General features: G+C 44.9%; 1 protein-coding gene across 7 annotated transcripts in view; it reads left to right on the top strand.

The window, feature by feature from the left end:
* PARP8 (poly(ADP-ribose) polymerase family member 8) overlaps positions 1-17,820 on the top strand; it is a 157,835-nt gene that overhangs the window by 113,727 nt on the left and 26,288 nt on the right. For all 7 annotated transcript variants that reach the window (XM_083402766.1, XM_083402772.1, XM_083402768.1 and 4 more), the window contains 2 exons: positions 1,058-1,111; positions 1,214-1,309. In XM_083402766.1, the coding sequence (XP_083258892.1) occupies positions 1,058-1,111; positions 1,214-1,309 (150 nt within the window). The remainder of the gene's footprint in view (positions 1-1,057; positions 1,112-1,213; positions 1,310-17,820) is intronic.

Genomic DNA, 17,820 nt, shown 5'->3' with positions numbered 1-17,820 from the left:
ACTCTGGAGGTAGCATCACTCCCAAGATCTCAGGCAAAACTCTTACCCAGTCTTGCTCTCTTAGCCAGAGTTGATGAGGATTAAATCGGGAACCTTTTGCTTTCACAACATGTGCAGTTCAGCAGCAGATGTTTGTACAACACCCTTTCTGATCTCTGTAGTCAATATGAAAAGTGGCATGGGAAGCCCAGCTCTGATCAGCATTGGCCTCACTCAGGATCTGGTTATGGCTGCGTAGAAGTGCAGTGTTAAAAGGACAGATGTTTGCCTTTTTCTTTAAAGAATGGTGTCCAGTTTCCTTTGGTAGAACATAGAACGACATTTAGGTACAGGTGCACAACTTTCAGAAAGGAGGGCCAAACAAGATACATTGCCATGCACACAGCTGGCAAATTGCATGAATGGCTTATTAGAATTGCTTTCAATTTGGGCTATGACTCAGGCATGTGGTTAAGGTGGGCAGTCCTCCAGGCCACCTACCCTGCTTTGTCCCCTCCTTGAATATTTTTGCCCAGCTAGAATATTCCAATAATGCTTCTTGTTTGCCTCAATGGAGGATACAGATAGGTGTGTATACAGATACTACCCTATTCCTTGAAAGTACAATTCACATGTGTTGCACCACCCACTTTGCCACTGACTCCTCCCATCACTGGCATATGGTCCCCAAAGGGTTCAGCAGGAGAGAATGTGGCCCTTGGAAGGAAAAGTGTCCCCCATCCCTACTTTAAACCTGTGCCTTCCCTCCCAGTCCTGACCTCACCTGCTATTTACTTTTGAAAAGACATTCATGCAATTTGCTAATTGTGCGAATGGTTTGGCCCCTGTTTTCTTTGTTTGGTCCCAAATTTTGTTGCTGCAGCTGCTGTTAAACATGCTCAAGTGAAAACCAATTGGAATAAGACATGGATTTCCCTTGAGTGCGTTCCAGGTGCAAATGCCAACAATTTCATGCTTTATATAATAAAGACCAATGCATCTCCTGTTTCTGAAACTAATGCTTCCATATACCAGACTTGCTCTAATGCTGCTGCTACTTTTCTCTCTTTTAAAACAGCCAAATTACGGTGCAAAATCCATTCCAATAAGAGACCATGGCTTCCTCGTACAGGTAGGACAGAATGCCTCCTCTGTTTCGGAAAGCTGGAGGACGTGGAGCTGCTTGTTAATTATTTTAAGCAGATTGTATTGTTCTCTTTTTCGTTGTCCTCAGACGATTGAGTTTGCGGAACAGCGGATTCCAGTGCTCAACGAATACTGCGTAGTCTGCGACGAGCCACATGTGTTTCAAAATGGGCCCATGCTGAGGGTATGTTTTTGCTCTTTGAACTAAAACAGCCTCCCCAACTTGCTACCTTCCAGATGTTGTGGACCACAACTGCCACCAGCCACAGCTCTTTTCTGTAGCCCAAAACATCTGAAGGTCACCAGGTTGGGGGAAGCTGAATGTAACCATGTGGTGTGTTTTTGTGTATGTCTGCACATTCCTTAGTACTTTGGAGAAACAGCTGGTAAAGCAGATAGGGGCATTTGTACCTTGCATTCAATGAGTGTACAATCTGTGCATCTACTTACTCAATTAGTTGAACTGTATGCTCATGCAGTTCATTTATTTATATTTATTTATTTAAAATGGACCCCCCCCCCCATAGAATACCAAGGCAGTGTATAGCAAATTGTGTGTTGGCTGGAAAAATTGTGTGTTGGCTCCCTGTGCCAACTGGGAAAGCCTCTAAACTTCTGTAAACCCTTGAAAAATCCTTTAAAAAACCAGCAGCACTTTCCAAACTCCATCAGACTCCACACAACCGATCCCTCCAAACCTCCTTGCTCAAACTCAAGCTCTCCACAGGCCTCAACAGTCAGTGCAAGGGCTTCTGGGATTGCACTTGCAAAGTCTCACGGGATTGCTAGGCACTGTTTTTGTGCCTTTTGTGCCATTTCTGGTCTCTCTTAGGGACACCTTTGCCATTTTTAAAGTCGCGTCTAAGTTTGGCGCAATGTGCTCATGTGTGATCGTGTGTCAGCTGGATGCGCATGTATGTAAGCAAATAAACCATTCACTTCTTTCACTTCAGATTTCAGAGATGAAATGAAAGAAATGTGCTAATGGGCCTGTGTGATGTCCTTCGTCCAGCAGTGCAGCCAGAACTCTTCAGGGGCCTTTGGTCTTGGCACTCGGCTGGTTCTTTCTGAAATGTGACTGGGAGCCAGGATTGTGGCCTAGGGCAGTTGTAGTCCCTCCACAAAATGCTCCTGTCATAAAAAATTGGTTTGCTGATACCCTCCAGTGTTGTCCTCTGTCATTGTGCAGATAGATGCTCTTAAAGCAAAACAGCTAGAAGGTCAAATGTTACCCATTTGCCTTTGAAACTAACATATACTATTTTATTTCTATTAGAGCATTTATATGTACACCCATCTTCTGGTGTAAATACATCACTCAGGGGGCTTACAGCATATAGGCCATGGTGATGTTGTGGTTAAGAGTCAGACTAGGCTCAAATCCTCACACTAACTGGGCCAGTGAGTGTCCTTCAGACTAACCTACCTCACAGGGTTGTTGCTGTGAGGATGAAACATGGAGGGGGAGAGCTATACAGGCCACCTTGAGCTTCTTACAAGAAAGGAGGAGATAATAAATAAACAAAAGCATAAAATCACAAAAAACCTCATAAAAACTGCACCAAAGGGCAGGGTCAGCAGTTTAAACATATACCTAATTCATAAAAAAAGCTTGGATTTTTTTTAAGGTATTCAACAAGCAGTGAAAAACAGTGAGGGAACGGAGTCTACAGTGTTTCACAAGGCAAAGTGTTCCCTAATCTGGGTGCAGCCAGAAAAAAGACACCCTCTCTTTTCCTACCCAGCCAGACACAGAAAAACAACAACAGCTGAGATTTTTAGGCAAAGTTAACTCAAAGACAGAAGTGAGTGGGGAGAGAGAAAGATATTTGAGTGGAAAGGAGGCAGACATAAGCAGCCAAGTAGTCTTGTACATACTGACCATCACTGCCCAGAGAAAGTGGTGGCTACATCCAGATTTGGGCAATGGGAGAAGGCCTCTGCGCCAGTGCCATGTGGCACAGGAGCTGAGCCATCTGTAGCACCCCCTGCACAGATTTGACTGCAAATCAGCAGTGGTGGAAAGGAAGATTACTGCACACAGTCTGTTTTGGCTCATAGAATCATAGAATCATAGAATCATAGAGTTGGAAGAGACCACAAGGGTCATCGAGTCCAACCCCCTGCCAAGCAGGAAACACCATCAGAGCACTCCTGACATATGGTTGTCAAGCCTCTGCTTAAAGACCTCCAAAGAAGGAGACTCCACCACACTCCTTGGCAGCAAATTCCACTGTCGAACAGCTCTTACTGTCAGGAAGTTCTTCCTAATGTTTAGGTGGAATCTTCTTTCTTGTAGTTTGTATCCATTGCTCCGTGTCCGCTTCTCTGGAGCAGCAGAAAACAACCTTTCTCCCTCCTCTAGGTGACATCCTTTTATATATTTGAACATGGCTATCATATCACCCCTTAACCTCCTCTTCTCCAGGCTAAACATGCCCAGCTCCCTTAGCCGATCCTCATAAGGCATTGTTTCCAGGCCTTTGACCATTTTGGTTGCCCTCCTCTGTACACGTTCTAGTTTGTCAGTGTCCTTCTTGAACTGTGGTGCCCAGAACTGGACACAGTACTCCAGGTGAGGTCTGACCAGAGCAGAATACAGTGGCACTATAACTTCCCTTGATCTAGATGCTATACTCCTATTGATGCAGCCCAGAATTGCATTGGCTTTTTTAGCTGCCGCGTCACACTGTTGGCTCATGTTAAGTTTGTGGTCAACCAAGACTCCTAGATCCTTTTCACATGTACTGCTCTCAAGCCAGGTGTCACCCATCTTGTATTTGTGCCTCTCATTTTTTTTGCCCAAGTGCAATACTTTACATTTCTCCCTGTTAAAATTCATCTTGTTTGTTTTGGCCCAGTTCTCTAATCTGTCAAGGTCGTTTTGAAGTGTGATCCTGTCTTCTGGGGTGTTAGCCACCCCTCCCAGTTTGGTGTCATCTGCAAATTTGATCAGGATGCCCTTGAGTCCATCATCCAAGTCGTTGATAAAGATGTTGAATAAGACCGGGCCCAAGACAGAACCCTGTGGCACCCCACTAGTCACTCTTCTCCAGGATGAAGAGGAACCATTGATGAGCACCCTTTGGGTCCGGTCAGTCAGCCAGTTACAAATCCACTGAGTGGTAGCATAGTCAAGACCGCATTTTACCAGCTTCTTTACAAGAATATCATGGGGCACCTTGTCAAATGCCTTGCTGAAATCAAGGTAGACTACATCCACTGCGTTCCCTTCATCTACCAGGCTTGTAATTCTGTCAAAAAATGAGATCAGGTTAGTCTGACATGACTTATTTTTCAGAAATCCATGCTGACTATTGGTGATCACAGCATTCCTTTCTAGGTGCTCACAGATTGTTTGCTTAATGATCTGCTCCAGAATCTTCCCTGGTATTGATGTTAGACTGACTGGGCGGTAATTATTTGGGTCCTCTCTTTTCCCCTTTTTGAAAATAGGGACAACATTTGCCCTCCTCCAGTCTGCCGGGACTTCGCCTGTTCTCCAGGAATTCTCAAAGATGACTGCCAGTGGTTCTGAGATCACATCTGCCAGTTCTTTTAATACTCTTGGATGCAGTTCATCTGGCCCTGGAGACTTGAATACATCTAAACTAGCCAAGTATTCTTGTACTATCTCCTTAGTTATTCTGGGCTGTGTTTCCTCTGCTGAATCATTTCCTCCAAATTCTTCAGGTCGGGCATTGTTTTCTTTATCGGAGAAGACTGAGGCAAAGAAGGCATTGAGGAGTTCAGCCCTTTCTGTGTCCCCTGTTTGCATTTCACCATCTTCTCCTCTGAGTGACCCCACTGTTTCTTTGTTCTTCCTTTTGCTACGAACATACCCATAGAAGCCTTTTTTGTTGCTTTTAACCTCTCTAGCAAGCCTGAGTTCATTCTGTGCTTTAGCTTTTCTGACTTTGTGTCTACACGTGCTGGCTATTTGTTTGAATTCCTCTTTGGTGGTTTCCCCCCTTTTCCATTTTTTGTACACATCCTTTTTTAATCTTAACTCAGTTAAAAGTTCTTTAGATAGCCACCCTGGCTTCTTTAGGCACCTTCCATGTTTCCGTCTCATTGGTATTGCCTGAAGTTGTGCTTTTACTATCTCCCTCTTAACAAACTCCCAGCCATCATGAACTCCCTTTCCTTTTAGTATTACTGTCCATGGGATCTCACCCAGCACTTCCCTAAGTTTTATGAAGTCGGCTTTCTTAAAGTCAAGAAATTGAGTCCTAGTATGCTTGGCTGCTCCTTTCCGTTGTATAGTAAACTTCAGAAGAGCATGATCACTTGCGCCTAATGATCCTTCCACTTCTACCCCATTAACCAGGTCATCGACATTGGTTAGGACCAGATCTAAAATGGCTGTTCCTCTTGTTGCTTCTCCCACTTTCTGGACAATGAAGTTGTCTGCAAGGCCAGTGAGGAATCTGTTTGACCTTATGCTCTTGGCTGAGTTTGACATCCAACAAATATCTGGGTAATTGAAGTCCCCCATTACTACTATCTCCCTTCCTTTTGCATGCTTGGCCATCTGTTCCAGGAAGGCATCATCTATGTCCTCCGTTTGGCTTGGGGATCTATAGTAAACTCCCACAATGAGGTCACTATTATTCTTCTCTCCCTTAATTTTGACCCAAATGCTCTCACTTTGGCTTTGAGGTTCTAAATCTTGGATCTCTTCACAGGTATACACATCCCTGACATATAACGCCACTCCTCCTCCTCTCTTGTCTGGTCTGTTTCTCTGAAATAGATTGTATCCCTCCATTTTTACATTCCAATCGTGGGACTTATCCCACCAGGTTTCAGTGATGCCTATTATGTCATATTTAGTTTGCTGTACCAAGAGCTCAAGCTCATCTTGTTTATTTCCCATGCTTTGTGCATTAGTGTACAGACATTGAAGTCCATTAGTCATTCCCCCGTGTCTCTTATTTAAGGATTTTTTCCTCCCACCACTAGGTCTGCTTGCTCTTTGCTCCATTTGGTCTATGACATTTGGATGATCATCTTCATCAATTAATAGACTCCTACCTTCAGGAGCACTGTCTCCTTCCCCCACATTAGTCAGTTTAAAGCCCTCCTGATGAGGTTTCTTAGTTTTTTGGCAAAAACATTCCTCCCAACCGTTGTGAGGTGCAGCCCATCGCTTGCCAGAAGTCCATCCTCAAGAAACTGCAGTCCGTGATCTAAGAATCCAAACCGTTCCTGTTTACACCATTTGCGAAGCCAGCTGTTTACTTCCACTATTTTCCTCTCTCTCCCTGGCCCACGTCGTTCAACTGGGAGGACAGATGAGATGACGATTTGTGCATTTAATTGCTTCAATTTCCTGCCCAGAGCCTCGTAGTCTCTTTTGATCTTCTGGAGGCTATTGCTTGCAGTGTCATTGGTTCCCACATGAACCAAGAGGAAGGGGTATTTGTCAGTGGGTTTTATGATTCCTTGCAGTCGTTCAGTTACATCTTGGATCTTAGCCCCGGGGAGACAGCACACTTCCCGAGACATCTTGTCAGGCCCACAGATCACAGCTTCTGTTCCCCTCAGTAGGGAATCCCCTATCACCACTACACGCCTTCTCTTAGGTTTGGTCAGGGTTCTTCCGTGAGCGGTCCGTTCCAAGGTCGCCTGCACATTCCCTGAGGACTGACTTTGCTGCTCATCTTCATATACGTGATCGACTGTAATGAGGGAGAGATCCTCAAATGGAGTCTGCTCTTCGTCTTCCATGCTAGGGGAGAGGACCTCAAAGCGATTGTGTATTTCTAGACAATCAGAGCGAACAGGCTCTTGGGACACCCCTTTCCTTTCCAGCTTGTGGCTGGCTAAAAAGCATCTGCTGGAAGGCAGGATGTGTGTCTGTGTATGTTCTTTTCAGGCTTCCACAGGCACCTGGTTGACCACTGTGAGAACAAGATGCTGGAATTCGTGGGCTGTTGGCCTGATCCAACAAGCTCTTCTTATGTGTGTTTGTTTTGTGACTGTTATGTGACTGGAACATAATCTTAAGCACCGCCTCATCTGTTGCTCTGCCTGCTCTTGCGTTTGGCTCTGGTATGTGGCCCCCAGAAGGTTTTCCATAATGGAATGTGGCCCTCAGACTGAAAAAGGTTCCCCACCCTTCAGCTAACTACCCTAGAGAGCCAGAGTGGTGTAGTGGTTAAGAACGGTGGACTTGTAATCTGGTGAACCAGGTTCGATTCCCTGCTCCTCCACATGCAGCTGCTGGGTGACCTTGGGCCAGTCACACTTCTCTGAAGTCTCTCAGCCTCACTCACCTCACAGAGTGTTTGTTGTGCGGGAGGAAGGGGAATGAGATTGTTAGCTGCTTTGAGACTCCTTCGGGTAGTGATAAAGCGGGATATCAAATCCAAACTCCTCTTCTTCTTCTATACACTAACTCCGCACGGACTCTGCTGGTCTTCACAGCTAGATGACTGGCAACCTCTCCTTGGTCCTTGACCACCAAAATCTGCTGGGGGCGGGCTGCTGACAACATTGACCTGAGTTTCCATCCGCCTTGGCACTCAGGACAGCCAGAGTAACGTCAGGCTGTGCGCTAAAGAACTTGCATGGGCAGCAAGTTGAAGGGAGGCAGAACTTTCCTCTGAAAAAGAGCAGCTGGCAGACTGACACTGAGCGTTATACCCAGGGTGGATTTCTTACTGTGCCCCCACCCACTCAGCACTGCACCCCACACCACCACAAACACCCTCCATCTCTATTCAGGCAGAGCTGCCGGGATATTTTCATTTCATTTTCTGCCCGTTAGGCATGGCTCTTTGAGGGGGAACCTCAGGGAGTCAGGATTTCTCATTCAGCTGCTTAGCACATAGCAGAGAGAGCGCTGGCCTCGGCTGCCTTCTCCCTTTAGATAAACAGCTTCAAAGGAATCCCAGAATAACAATGAAGGAGATTAAGAATTGACGAGGTGACAATCCACAGCTGGACCTAAGCAAGCATGCAAGCGAGGTAGCAAACAAATGCTATTGGGGAGGAAATTGGCTCCCAGCTTCTTTTCTTTAAAAAAAACAACAACGCAGACTTGTGGCAGATTTGAGCTTGGCCAAGCCATTTATTTATTGTTTTTTTTCTTTCTAAAAAAGGCAAAGGACAAAGGCATCTGATTTGACCTTTAAAAGAGACAAAATGCTAACTGGGGCAATAGAAGTTGATGGGTTTCCTCTGGACTTGGGAATGCACCAAACCTTGGACTATTTTTTTCATAGAGGGAAGCCCATCCAGCCACACAGATGTCAACGTGTTTTAGTACTTTTTACTGTTAATTATCAGTAAATGATCCCAGGATTATTTGAGGGGGTTATGCTTTAAAAGTTCTTAAATATATAGTGTGTATGCAGCCATAGTTAGCCCTCCATCCTCCCATCAAGTGTTAACTTCATAGCTGATAAGAGTATGGCTCAGGGAGAGCTTACCCTCTTGGGGCAAGATTAGAGGCAGGAAGGGGTGCAGCCAGGATGGGACCCGGTTCTCCGGCATGATCCTGTTTACATTAGCCCATCTTTGTGTATGCTGCAACAAGGTAGCCCACATCCAGCAGCAAGTTAAATTCTTCAATTTGTATAAATTAGGGATTCCTCCCCCACCTTACTCTTTGACTTTGGAGAGTTATTCTCCATTTTAAAGACATTAGATGCTGGCATTCAGGAAATGAAATCTATGATCTGATGCTTGCAGAATGCACGCTGCCCTAAATTTATCCTTGGAGGCAGGACATGCAATATCTTATTGTACCAACTTGATTTTCTGTTCAAAAGCAAATAGCATATTTCTCCCATATCTCTTGGGTTTTCAGTAGAGTTAAGCACATGACACTCTCTGTTAGATTGCAGCTTTGAATTGTAAGATCCTGAGGGCAGACATCTATCTTGTTTTGCTTCTGCTACACTGTAAAACAATGTGCATACTGATGACACTCGATAAAAGTCTGAATCATCCACATATTAACATCCTGTGGCCTTTAAAATGTGTTCGTGGGTTACTATGGCTTTGTTTTGTTTTGGTTTTATTACGCATTTTGTGTTCTCGTTTTCCATTTTTATGTTGTGAACCGCCCTATGATCTTTGGATGAAGGGCAGAATACAAATTTAATTAATAATAATAGTAATATATAAATAACAAACAAGTAGCATGCATGGAATGCAACCTAAATATTCTAGGCCAGGTATAGGCAAACTCGGCCCTCCAGATGTTTTGGGACTACAACCCCCATCATACCTGACCACTGGTCCTGTTAGCGAAGGATGATGGGAGTCATAGTCCCAAAACAACTGGAGGGCCGAGTTTGCCTATGCCTGTTCTAGGCAGGTCTGGTCCCATGCATGTTGGCACCTGAGGTGAACCCCAAAATGGTGTGTGTCTCCCCTCTTCCCCCACCCACCGCCCCACCACCAGGGAACAAGGAGAGGGAAGATCTAAATTAGGAATAAGGGAGAGATAAAGTTCTACACCGAGAACAAGGGACTGACTAGCAGTGCCTCCTATTCCCCAAGAGAAAAGAGGAGGCATGGGGAGATGCCAGATCCAGCTTCCATGCAGCAGGCCACAGCTTTTGCTGCCACTGTGGCAGCGGTGGCTGCAGTGAGTGATGCATTCCTTGGAGGCTGGATCTGCTGCCCCTGTAGATCCTGTTGCCTGAGGCGTGGTTCTAGGGAACAGTTCTCTTAACATTGCAACCATTTGAAGCTTTCACATATGGTTCAGATCCTTGGACCCTTTAGCCCAGAATAAGCTGTACTGACAGAACCCATAGGAGTATTATTGCTGTTGTTTAGCCATTTAGTCATGTCTGACTCTTCGTGACCCTATGGACCAGAGCACGCCAGGCACTCCTGTCTTCCACTGCTTCCCGCAGTTTGGTCAAACTCATGTTAGTAGCTTTGAGAGCACTGTCCAACCATCTCGTCCTCTGTCATCCCCTTCTCCTTGTGCTCTCAATCTTTCCCAACATCAGGGTCTTTTCCAGGGAGTCTTCTCTTCTCATGAGGTGGCCAAAGTATTGGAGTATAGCTCAATATTGCCTACACTGACTAGCAACAGTTCTCTGGGGTTTGGGGTGTGGAATATTCTCAGTAGCCCCATGCCAGGGATTGCCAGGGATTGAACCTGGGATCTTTTGCATGCAAGGCAGATGCTGTTCCACTGAGCGAAGGGCCTTCTGTATGTTATCACCTGCTCCTTGAGATACTCTAAAGAAAAATGCTGATAACTAAAGATGCTATTTAAGAAAAGGAGGTCATCGTGACGGTTAGTGTCGTGACACAGTGAATCTGCCCTCTCAGTCTCCTTAAATTATGTATGTTCTGTTTGCTAAAGTTCTTCTGCATGATTTCTGAATAATTTACCTAGCAAAAAAGGCGTATTTTGAATAGTTCAAAACAGCACCAGCAACAACCTATGTCTCAGGCATTAGCATGAATGGTATACCAGATAAACTGATGAAACCTTTCAGTAAGCAGGGGGGGAACGGGGACCCACAGGAATATGTCTCAATGTTTTCTCCATCAACTTGCAAACTCTCCTCTAGGGTGCCACCTTGTGTTGAAATCTCAGACTATTTCCCCCCCCCCCTCCCATTAATGTCAAAGAAGCAGGAAGGTTGGCAATGAAGCTCATAGGAACTTAGTTCAAAAGAAGATCTCTATCACGTCTCCTCTTAATCTTTGCTTTTCCAAGCTAAACATCCCCGGCTCCTTTGACCATTGTGCATAGGAATTGGCTTCCAGGACCCTGTACCATCTTGATCACCTTCCTCTGATCACAATCCAGTTTCTTGAAATATGGTGCTACTTACCCACAAGTAAGCTGCCTTGAACTCATTTAGGCTTACTTCTAGAGAAACATTTATAGGGGAAATGTGTAAAATTGGAGGGGGAGGAGTTCTGAAGAATAAGCATACTATATTATTAAATGATGCACTCTCATAACTGACATCCACCTCTCACAGAGAAGAGTGTGGTTGTCATTTTTAAAGTATTTTAAAATAGTTTTATTTAAAATAATTGGTTTTATTTTTTTTTAAGAAATCTTCAGAGCAACCAGCAACTCCTTTTGAGCTGATCTTTTTTAAAAAATGGAATCATCTGACCTTTTAATTAAATAATATTAGAAATGAACGAAATGTGTCAAGATATGCATTGTAGAGGAGAGTCAATGTAGTTTGACAGCCGTGTATTTGAACTATAAACTTGCATAGGAATCAGCTCAGTTGCCTCTTCAGCAAGTCACTCTCTTTTAGTTTCTGCCTTTAGCTTTAGGAGCATGACACAGATGTTACAAGTTCAATCCCTGACATCTCCAGGTAAGACAGTGAGAGATCCCTGTCAGAAACCCAGGAAACCCACAGCCAGTCTGTCTAGACTGACAACGCTGAGGTAAAAAGATGGACCTGTGGTCTGACTTGGTATAGGGTAACTTCCTATGTTCCCTTTGGAATCTGTAATATGGACAGATGAATACTAACCTACATTACAGGGTTGTTTTGTGTCTTATTAAGATCACTGGTTTGAAGCCCTTCAAATGCTCTATCTATATCATCTATCTATCTATCTATCTATCTATCTATCTATCTATCTATCTCTATCATCTATCATCTATCATCTATCTATCTATTCTTAACAAGCCCTTGAGAATCTCAAGGGGTTATAGCTGGCAGAACTACACATCAGCTTAATTGCAAAATACTGACCTTTCTGCGACGACATTTCATTGTTGCCGGTTGTGAATGATAGACTGTTTAGCAGCTGGTGATCACTGTTTTCCATTGTTGGCACAAGCTAGATGTTCCACTGCTTTACCGCTGCCACATAAGCTCCTGTCTGGATTGCCCTTAAATAAAAAATGAATGAGTCTGGATCAGCACAACTCTCCTGCAATCCCAATTGCTCTGTGGCCACCAATGCAAGAAAAGTTGAAGGAAGGTCACAGTGGAGTTTTAAACTTGCTTTTATCTGTGACAAAAACACACTTTAAGCACTGTGCTGCAAGTTACAGTAGACACACCTTTAAAAGTGGCTACTTTTATTATGAAGAAATAGCAGCCCTGAAGCCCCTATCCAGAATATGTTTTAAATCTGGATCAGAACTCTACACTTGTTTCCTACCAATCCTCTCCTTGTCTCACATGTGCCCTTAAAAGTTGTTGTTTTTTATTTATTTCCAGGGCAAATAGCACCAAGTGGAGGGAGATGTAGGTTGGTTTGGTTTTTTTGCCAGGAAACGGGTCTGGGTCCCTGATCCAGATCAGGCATATGAACTTGACTTGAGATTGACTCAACTTGACTCAAAATTACTGTTTGCCAGCAAAATGCCATACTTTGCAATTCAGTCTAATTACTGAAATGGTCAACCTCTAGTGCAGCAGTTCTCAACCTGTGGGTCCCCAGATGTTGTTGGACTACAACTCCCATCACCCCTAGCTAGCAAGGCCACAGCTCAGGAATGATGGGAGTTATAGTCCAACAATATCTGGGGACCCACAGGTTGAGAACCGCTGCTCTAGTGGGACTTTTTCCTTCCCCACTGGACATCTGCTCACCCCCCTTGACTTATTTCCCAAATTGTTTCTGTTTCTATTGTGGGAAAACATATTATTCAGCATATTTGAAATCCAGTGTCTAGAAAGTGTAGTCATTTCAGTCTTTGTCTTCTTCCTCGGACTCCCTCAGACGGTGGTGGACTCTCTTGCATTTGAGGATTTGATGTGGAGGTTGGATGGCCACCTGCCATGGATGTTTTTGTTGAGATTCTTGCATTTTAGGGGACTGGGCTAGATGACCCTCATGGCCCATTCCAACTTCTATCATTCTTCACTTCTGGCTGGCTTGTGCAAACTTTGCGCAGCCTGTCTTGGGATGAGATGCAGGATGTCACCGCAAAGCACAGGAAGGCGAGGGTGCGGGACAGAGAAGAGCACTGAGGGGTGAGAGACAAGGCTTCTCTTCTGCCCTGCTTTTATTCCTCGCATTTCAGAGAAAGAATCTCACTTTTGCAAAGTTGCATCTAGGCAGCATTTTTCTCTTCTGCTGGGAGAGTTTCCCCCCTCCTCCCTCCTCCGATGCTTTGAAGGCAAAAGGGAAAGGCAAATCCAATGTCAAAACACTTTATCTGAATTTGTAGCCTCCAGCTCTTACGCACTTGGGCTGTTTTATGGCGCTTCTGGCATAATGATGGGGATGCACTATCAGAATCTGGAAGATTCAAATGTAATTTTCATGCTGTAGTGCAGTGGTGGAAAACTTCAGGGTTGAGGGCCAAATGCAGCTCTTTGGGGCTCCCTGTATGGCCCCCAGAAACCTCCCCAGACCACAACCCTCAGTGGCTACCCTGCTTTGCAATCCAAATATTTTGGCCTGGCTGGAATGTGTCCTTGAACCCTGATAAGTACCTCTCGCTTGCTTGGATGGGGAATAGAGAATGGTGTTTTGAGTGTGTGAAGAAACTAGATTCTCAAGCACTTCTTCGAAACTGGGGTGTCATGCTGAGACAGGGTTGGACTAGGACCTGGGAGACCAGGGTTCAGATTGCCTCTCAGTCATGCCCTTGGGCCAGTCCCTCCCTGCCCCTCAACCTTGCCTACTTCTCAGGGTTGCTACATGGACAACATGGAGAAAGCTTATTGCAGGAAGAGTGGGATATAAATGTAATAAATAAATAAAACAAACTACTTCCCCCTCACCCAAAGATAATGAAGCTGAATTTTCATCATTAAGAAAATGAGCAGTACCATATATATAAAACATTTCTACACAAAAAAGAAAAAGAAATGCAGGGAAATTCAAATGAACATCTTAGTTCTATAGCACAGAGGGGAAAACTAAACTGGGGAAACAATCCTCCTTTTCTTGACTTTGGGAGGTAACTTGACTATAGTTCCCTCTATTAATCTCATGAAGAAAATGTCCTCATAGCTAAGGAACAGAAAGGGGATTGCCTTCAAGGCTGATACCCACTGCAAAAAAAAACTTTTTAAAGTAGAACTCGGGAAACTGTTAATGCTTCCTTTTTTCTTTCTTAATGACAGCCGCTATGAGATTACCGTTCCTTTCGCTACACTATTTTTAGATCAATAGTATACTTTGGAGTGCCAGTTATGTCCTAGCCTTATTAGTGTCCTTGTAATCATTCCTCATCTGAGCTTCATAAAAGCTTTGAGAAATTAACCGGATAAATTGGATCACTTCCTCCGATAGGATTGGAACTTTGTGCGTCTGTGTTTAATGGAAAGAGAATCGGAAGGCTATAAATTAGCACAAACAGCATGCCTTTGTGGCTGCCATCTCTTGCCCTCCTGCTGTCCAGCATATCATTGAACGAATGTCACGTCACTGCCAATGTTTCACATGCGAAAACAGAGACACGCTTGGAGCACCTGTTCATAACAAGGATCATTGCCTTGTTATGAAACTCACCCCCTTCCAAAAATACAGATTGTTGAAGGCTTAGCCTCATGTCTGCTGCATTTGTTTGCTGTGCAATTGCCTGCCCTGCACGGATTGAAAAAGCAAAGCCAGTGTGTGTTATTTTGATTCAAGGTACATTAGAAAAACCAGCAATTCGAAACAGAACTCAGAAACTTCAGTGTGTGCAATGTAAGAGCCATAATTGGCATATTGTGGCCATGTATTTAGCCATTCATCCAGACTAACACGGCTACCCATCTCAATGGAATTCCATATAAGCCAGTGGTCACTCTGTATGGTTTCCATGAAACCAGTGGAGGGCAGGAATCCTGTCTCTTAGTTCTGCCCCTTTCTGCCAATCCACTTGGTAGGAAACTCCTGCCCCATTAGCCTGTTACCATGCTAGTTGTTGTTGTTTTTTAAATGGCAGACTAGTAATTTTTGTGGGCTTATTTATGGGGCTTCTTTAGTGTTCATGTACACCAGGGCAGCCAATGTGGTGCTCCCCAGATGTTGGTGGACTACAGCTCCCATCATGCCTGCCCATGAGACTGATGGGAGTTGTAGACCACCAACAGCAGGAGGCTGCCATGTTGGCTACTTTGGATGTACATGTATTAACGTTGATGGACAGTAAGGATAAGACCAGCTGTAGCCTACCAAGAGGCTGATGTTCTAGAGATGTTGGACAGGGAGTTGAAGTCTGAAGAATGGGACAGCTCTAATGAAAAAATTGAGAAGGCGATTTCCTCAGGTCCCAGAAAGCATGGACACTTGAACCATTTGATTATAACTCAGGGGTGTCCAAACTTTTTTTCAAAGAGGGCCAGATTTGATGAAGTGAGCATGCATGAGGGCCAACCAAAGGGCCGAACAAAGTTGTTGACTGCCACAGGGGCCAGATTAAACCGACCGGCGGGCTGGATTAGGCCCCCGAAATGGATTTTGGACATGCCTGGATTATGTGATATTCAACACTTTCCTGCACAATCTAAGTACTTTCCTCTCCCCATCCCACCTTACAGTATTGTGTGGCCAGTGGGATAATTAAGTCATTACACACACACACACACACAAATACACACACACCTGATGATTGAGTTGTTTACTGGGCTCCATTGTACTGAATGTTCCTCTCTTTCAAACCCACTGTGTTTCTGGCCACAATTCAAAGTAACAGTTTTGACTTGTGGCCTCCCAGATATTGTTCAACTCCAACTAATAATAATAATAATAATAATAATAATTTATCATTTATACCCCGCCTATCTGGCTGAGTTTCCCCAGCCACTCTGGGCAGCTCCCAATCAAGTATTAAAAACAGTACAGTGTTAAATATTAAAAACTTCCCTGAACAGGGCTGCCTTAAGATGTCTTCTGAATGTTAGGTAGTTGTTTATCTCTTTGACATCTGATGGGAGGGCGTTCCACAGGGCGGGCGCCAGTACCGAGAAGGCCCTCTGTCTGGTTCCCTGTAGCCTCACTTCTCGCAATGAGGGAACCGCCAGAAGGCCCTCGGAGCTGGACCTCAGTGTCTGGGTTGAACGATGGGGGTGGAGACGCTCCTTCAGGTATACAGGACTGAGGCCATTTAGGGCTTTAAAGGTCAGCACCAACACTTTGAATCGTGCTTGGAAACGTACTGGGAACCAATGCAGATCTCTCAGAACCAGTGTTATGTGGTTCCAGCAGCCACTCCCAGTCACCAGTCTAGCTGCCGCATTCTGGAATTGCAGTTTCTGGGTCACCTTCAAAGGTAGCCCCACATAGAGTGTGTTGCAGTAGTCCAAGTGGGAGATAACTAGAGCATGCACCACTCTGGCGAGACAGTCCGCGGGTAGGTAGGGTCTTAGCCTGCGTACCAGGTGGAGCTGGTAGACAGCTGCCCTGGACACAGAGTTAACCTGCGCCTCCATGGACAGCTGTGAGTCCAAAATGACTCCCAGGCTGCGCACCTGGTCCTTCAGGGGCACAGTTACCCCATTCAGGACCAGGGAATCCCCCACACTCACCCGCTCCTTGTCCCCCAAAAACAGTACTTCTGTCTTGTCAGGATTCAACCTCAATCTGTTAGCCGCCATCCATCCTCCAACCACCTCCAGGCACTCACACAGGACCTTCACCGCCTTCACTGGTTCTGATTTAAAGAAGATGTAGAGCAGGGTGTCATCTGCATACTGATGAACACCCAGCCCAAACCCCCTGATGATCTATCCCAATGGCTTCTATCAGCCCCAGCCCCCAAATGCCTGAGACCAAGTATATCTGGAAGATTTCCTCCTTCCCAAACAAGCCTTCCCATTTACTGAGGTCATCACTGAGGTGGCTCACCTTCAGAGCTTAAGTGCATAAGTATCAGGGAGAAGACCTTCTTTGCAGTGGCACCCCAGTCATGGGACACTATTGAAAGACAGTTGTTTTGTGTCTGCTCCTCTATCTTTTAGGCACCAAGTTAAAACAAAGTTATCCTTTTGAGCTTTTGGGAAGTAATAGCTACACTTTTCCCCTGTCTCACTGCCTGATTATTGCTGCTGGTTTTGTTGCTGTCATGTGGCGTGTGCGTGTTTAGATTGATTGCCCAACACAATGTAGCTTTTATCTGGCATTGTATTTTGGATTGCATTGCATGTTCGTGATGAATGGCTGAGACTGTGAGAAAACCACCTAGAAGCATTCGCAGTGCAATGTAGTATAGAAAAAACAAAGTAGCTGGCCTCATTTTCTGTGATTTCGGGAACAGAAAAGTTTTGCATTGACCTGTATGGGTTCAGATCATCCATTGCATTCCTGAAATGGAGCTGATTGTACTTGTGAGCTGCCCATGTGTTCATAAAATGGTATACACAAAAAATGATTTACACCTAACATTAAACATACATATCAAATTGGTACATATTACTTGGGAGAGAGCACTTTAGCCTCATAGATCTAAACCAGCCACCCCCAACCTGGTGTTTTGGGCAGCAACTCCTTCATCCCTGACCACTAGGCATGCTGGCTGGGGCTTATGGGAGTTGTAGTCTAGCGGGTAGCACTGTGGTCTAAACCATAGAGCCTAGGGCTTGCCAATCAGAAGGTCAGCAGTTTGAATCCCTGCTACGGGGTGAGCTCCCATTGCTTGGCCCCTGCTCCTGCCAACCTAACAGTTCAAAAGCACGTAAAAGTGCAAGTAGATAAATAGGTACCACTCTGGCAAGAAGGTAAACGGCATTTCCGTGCACTGCTCTGGTTCGCCAGAAACGACTTAGTCATGCTGGCCACATGACCTGG

Source organism: Podarcis tiliguerta (assembly GCF_965153285.1).
Source record: "Podarcis tiliguerta genome assembly, chromosome: 11".
Classification (NCBI taxonomy): domain Eukaryota; kingdom Metazoa; phylum Chordata; class Lepidosauria; order Squamata; family Lacertidae; genus Podarcis; species Podarcis tiliguerta.
Note: the sequence above shows the minus strand (reverse complement) of the source record. Positions and strands in the feature narration are given on the sequence as shown.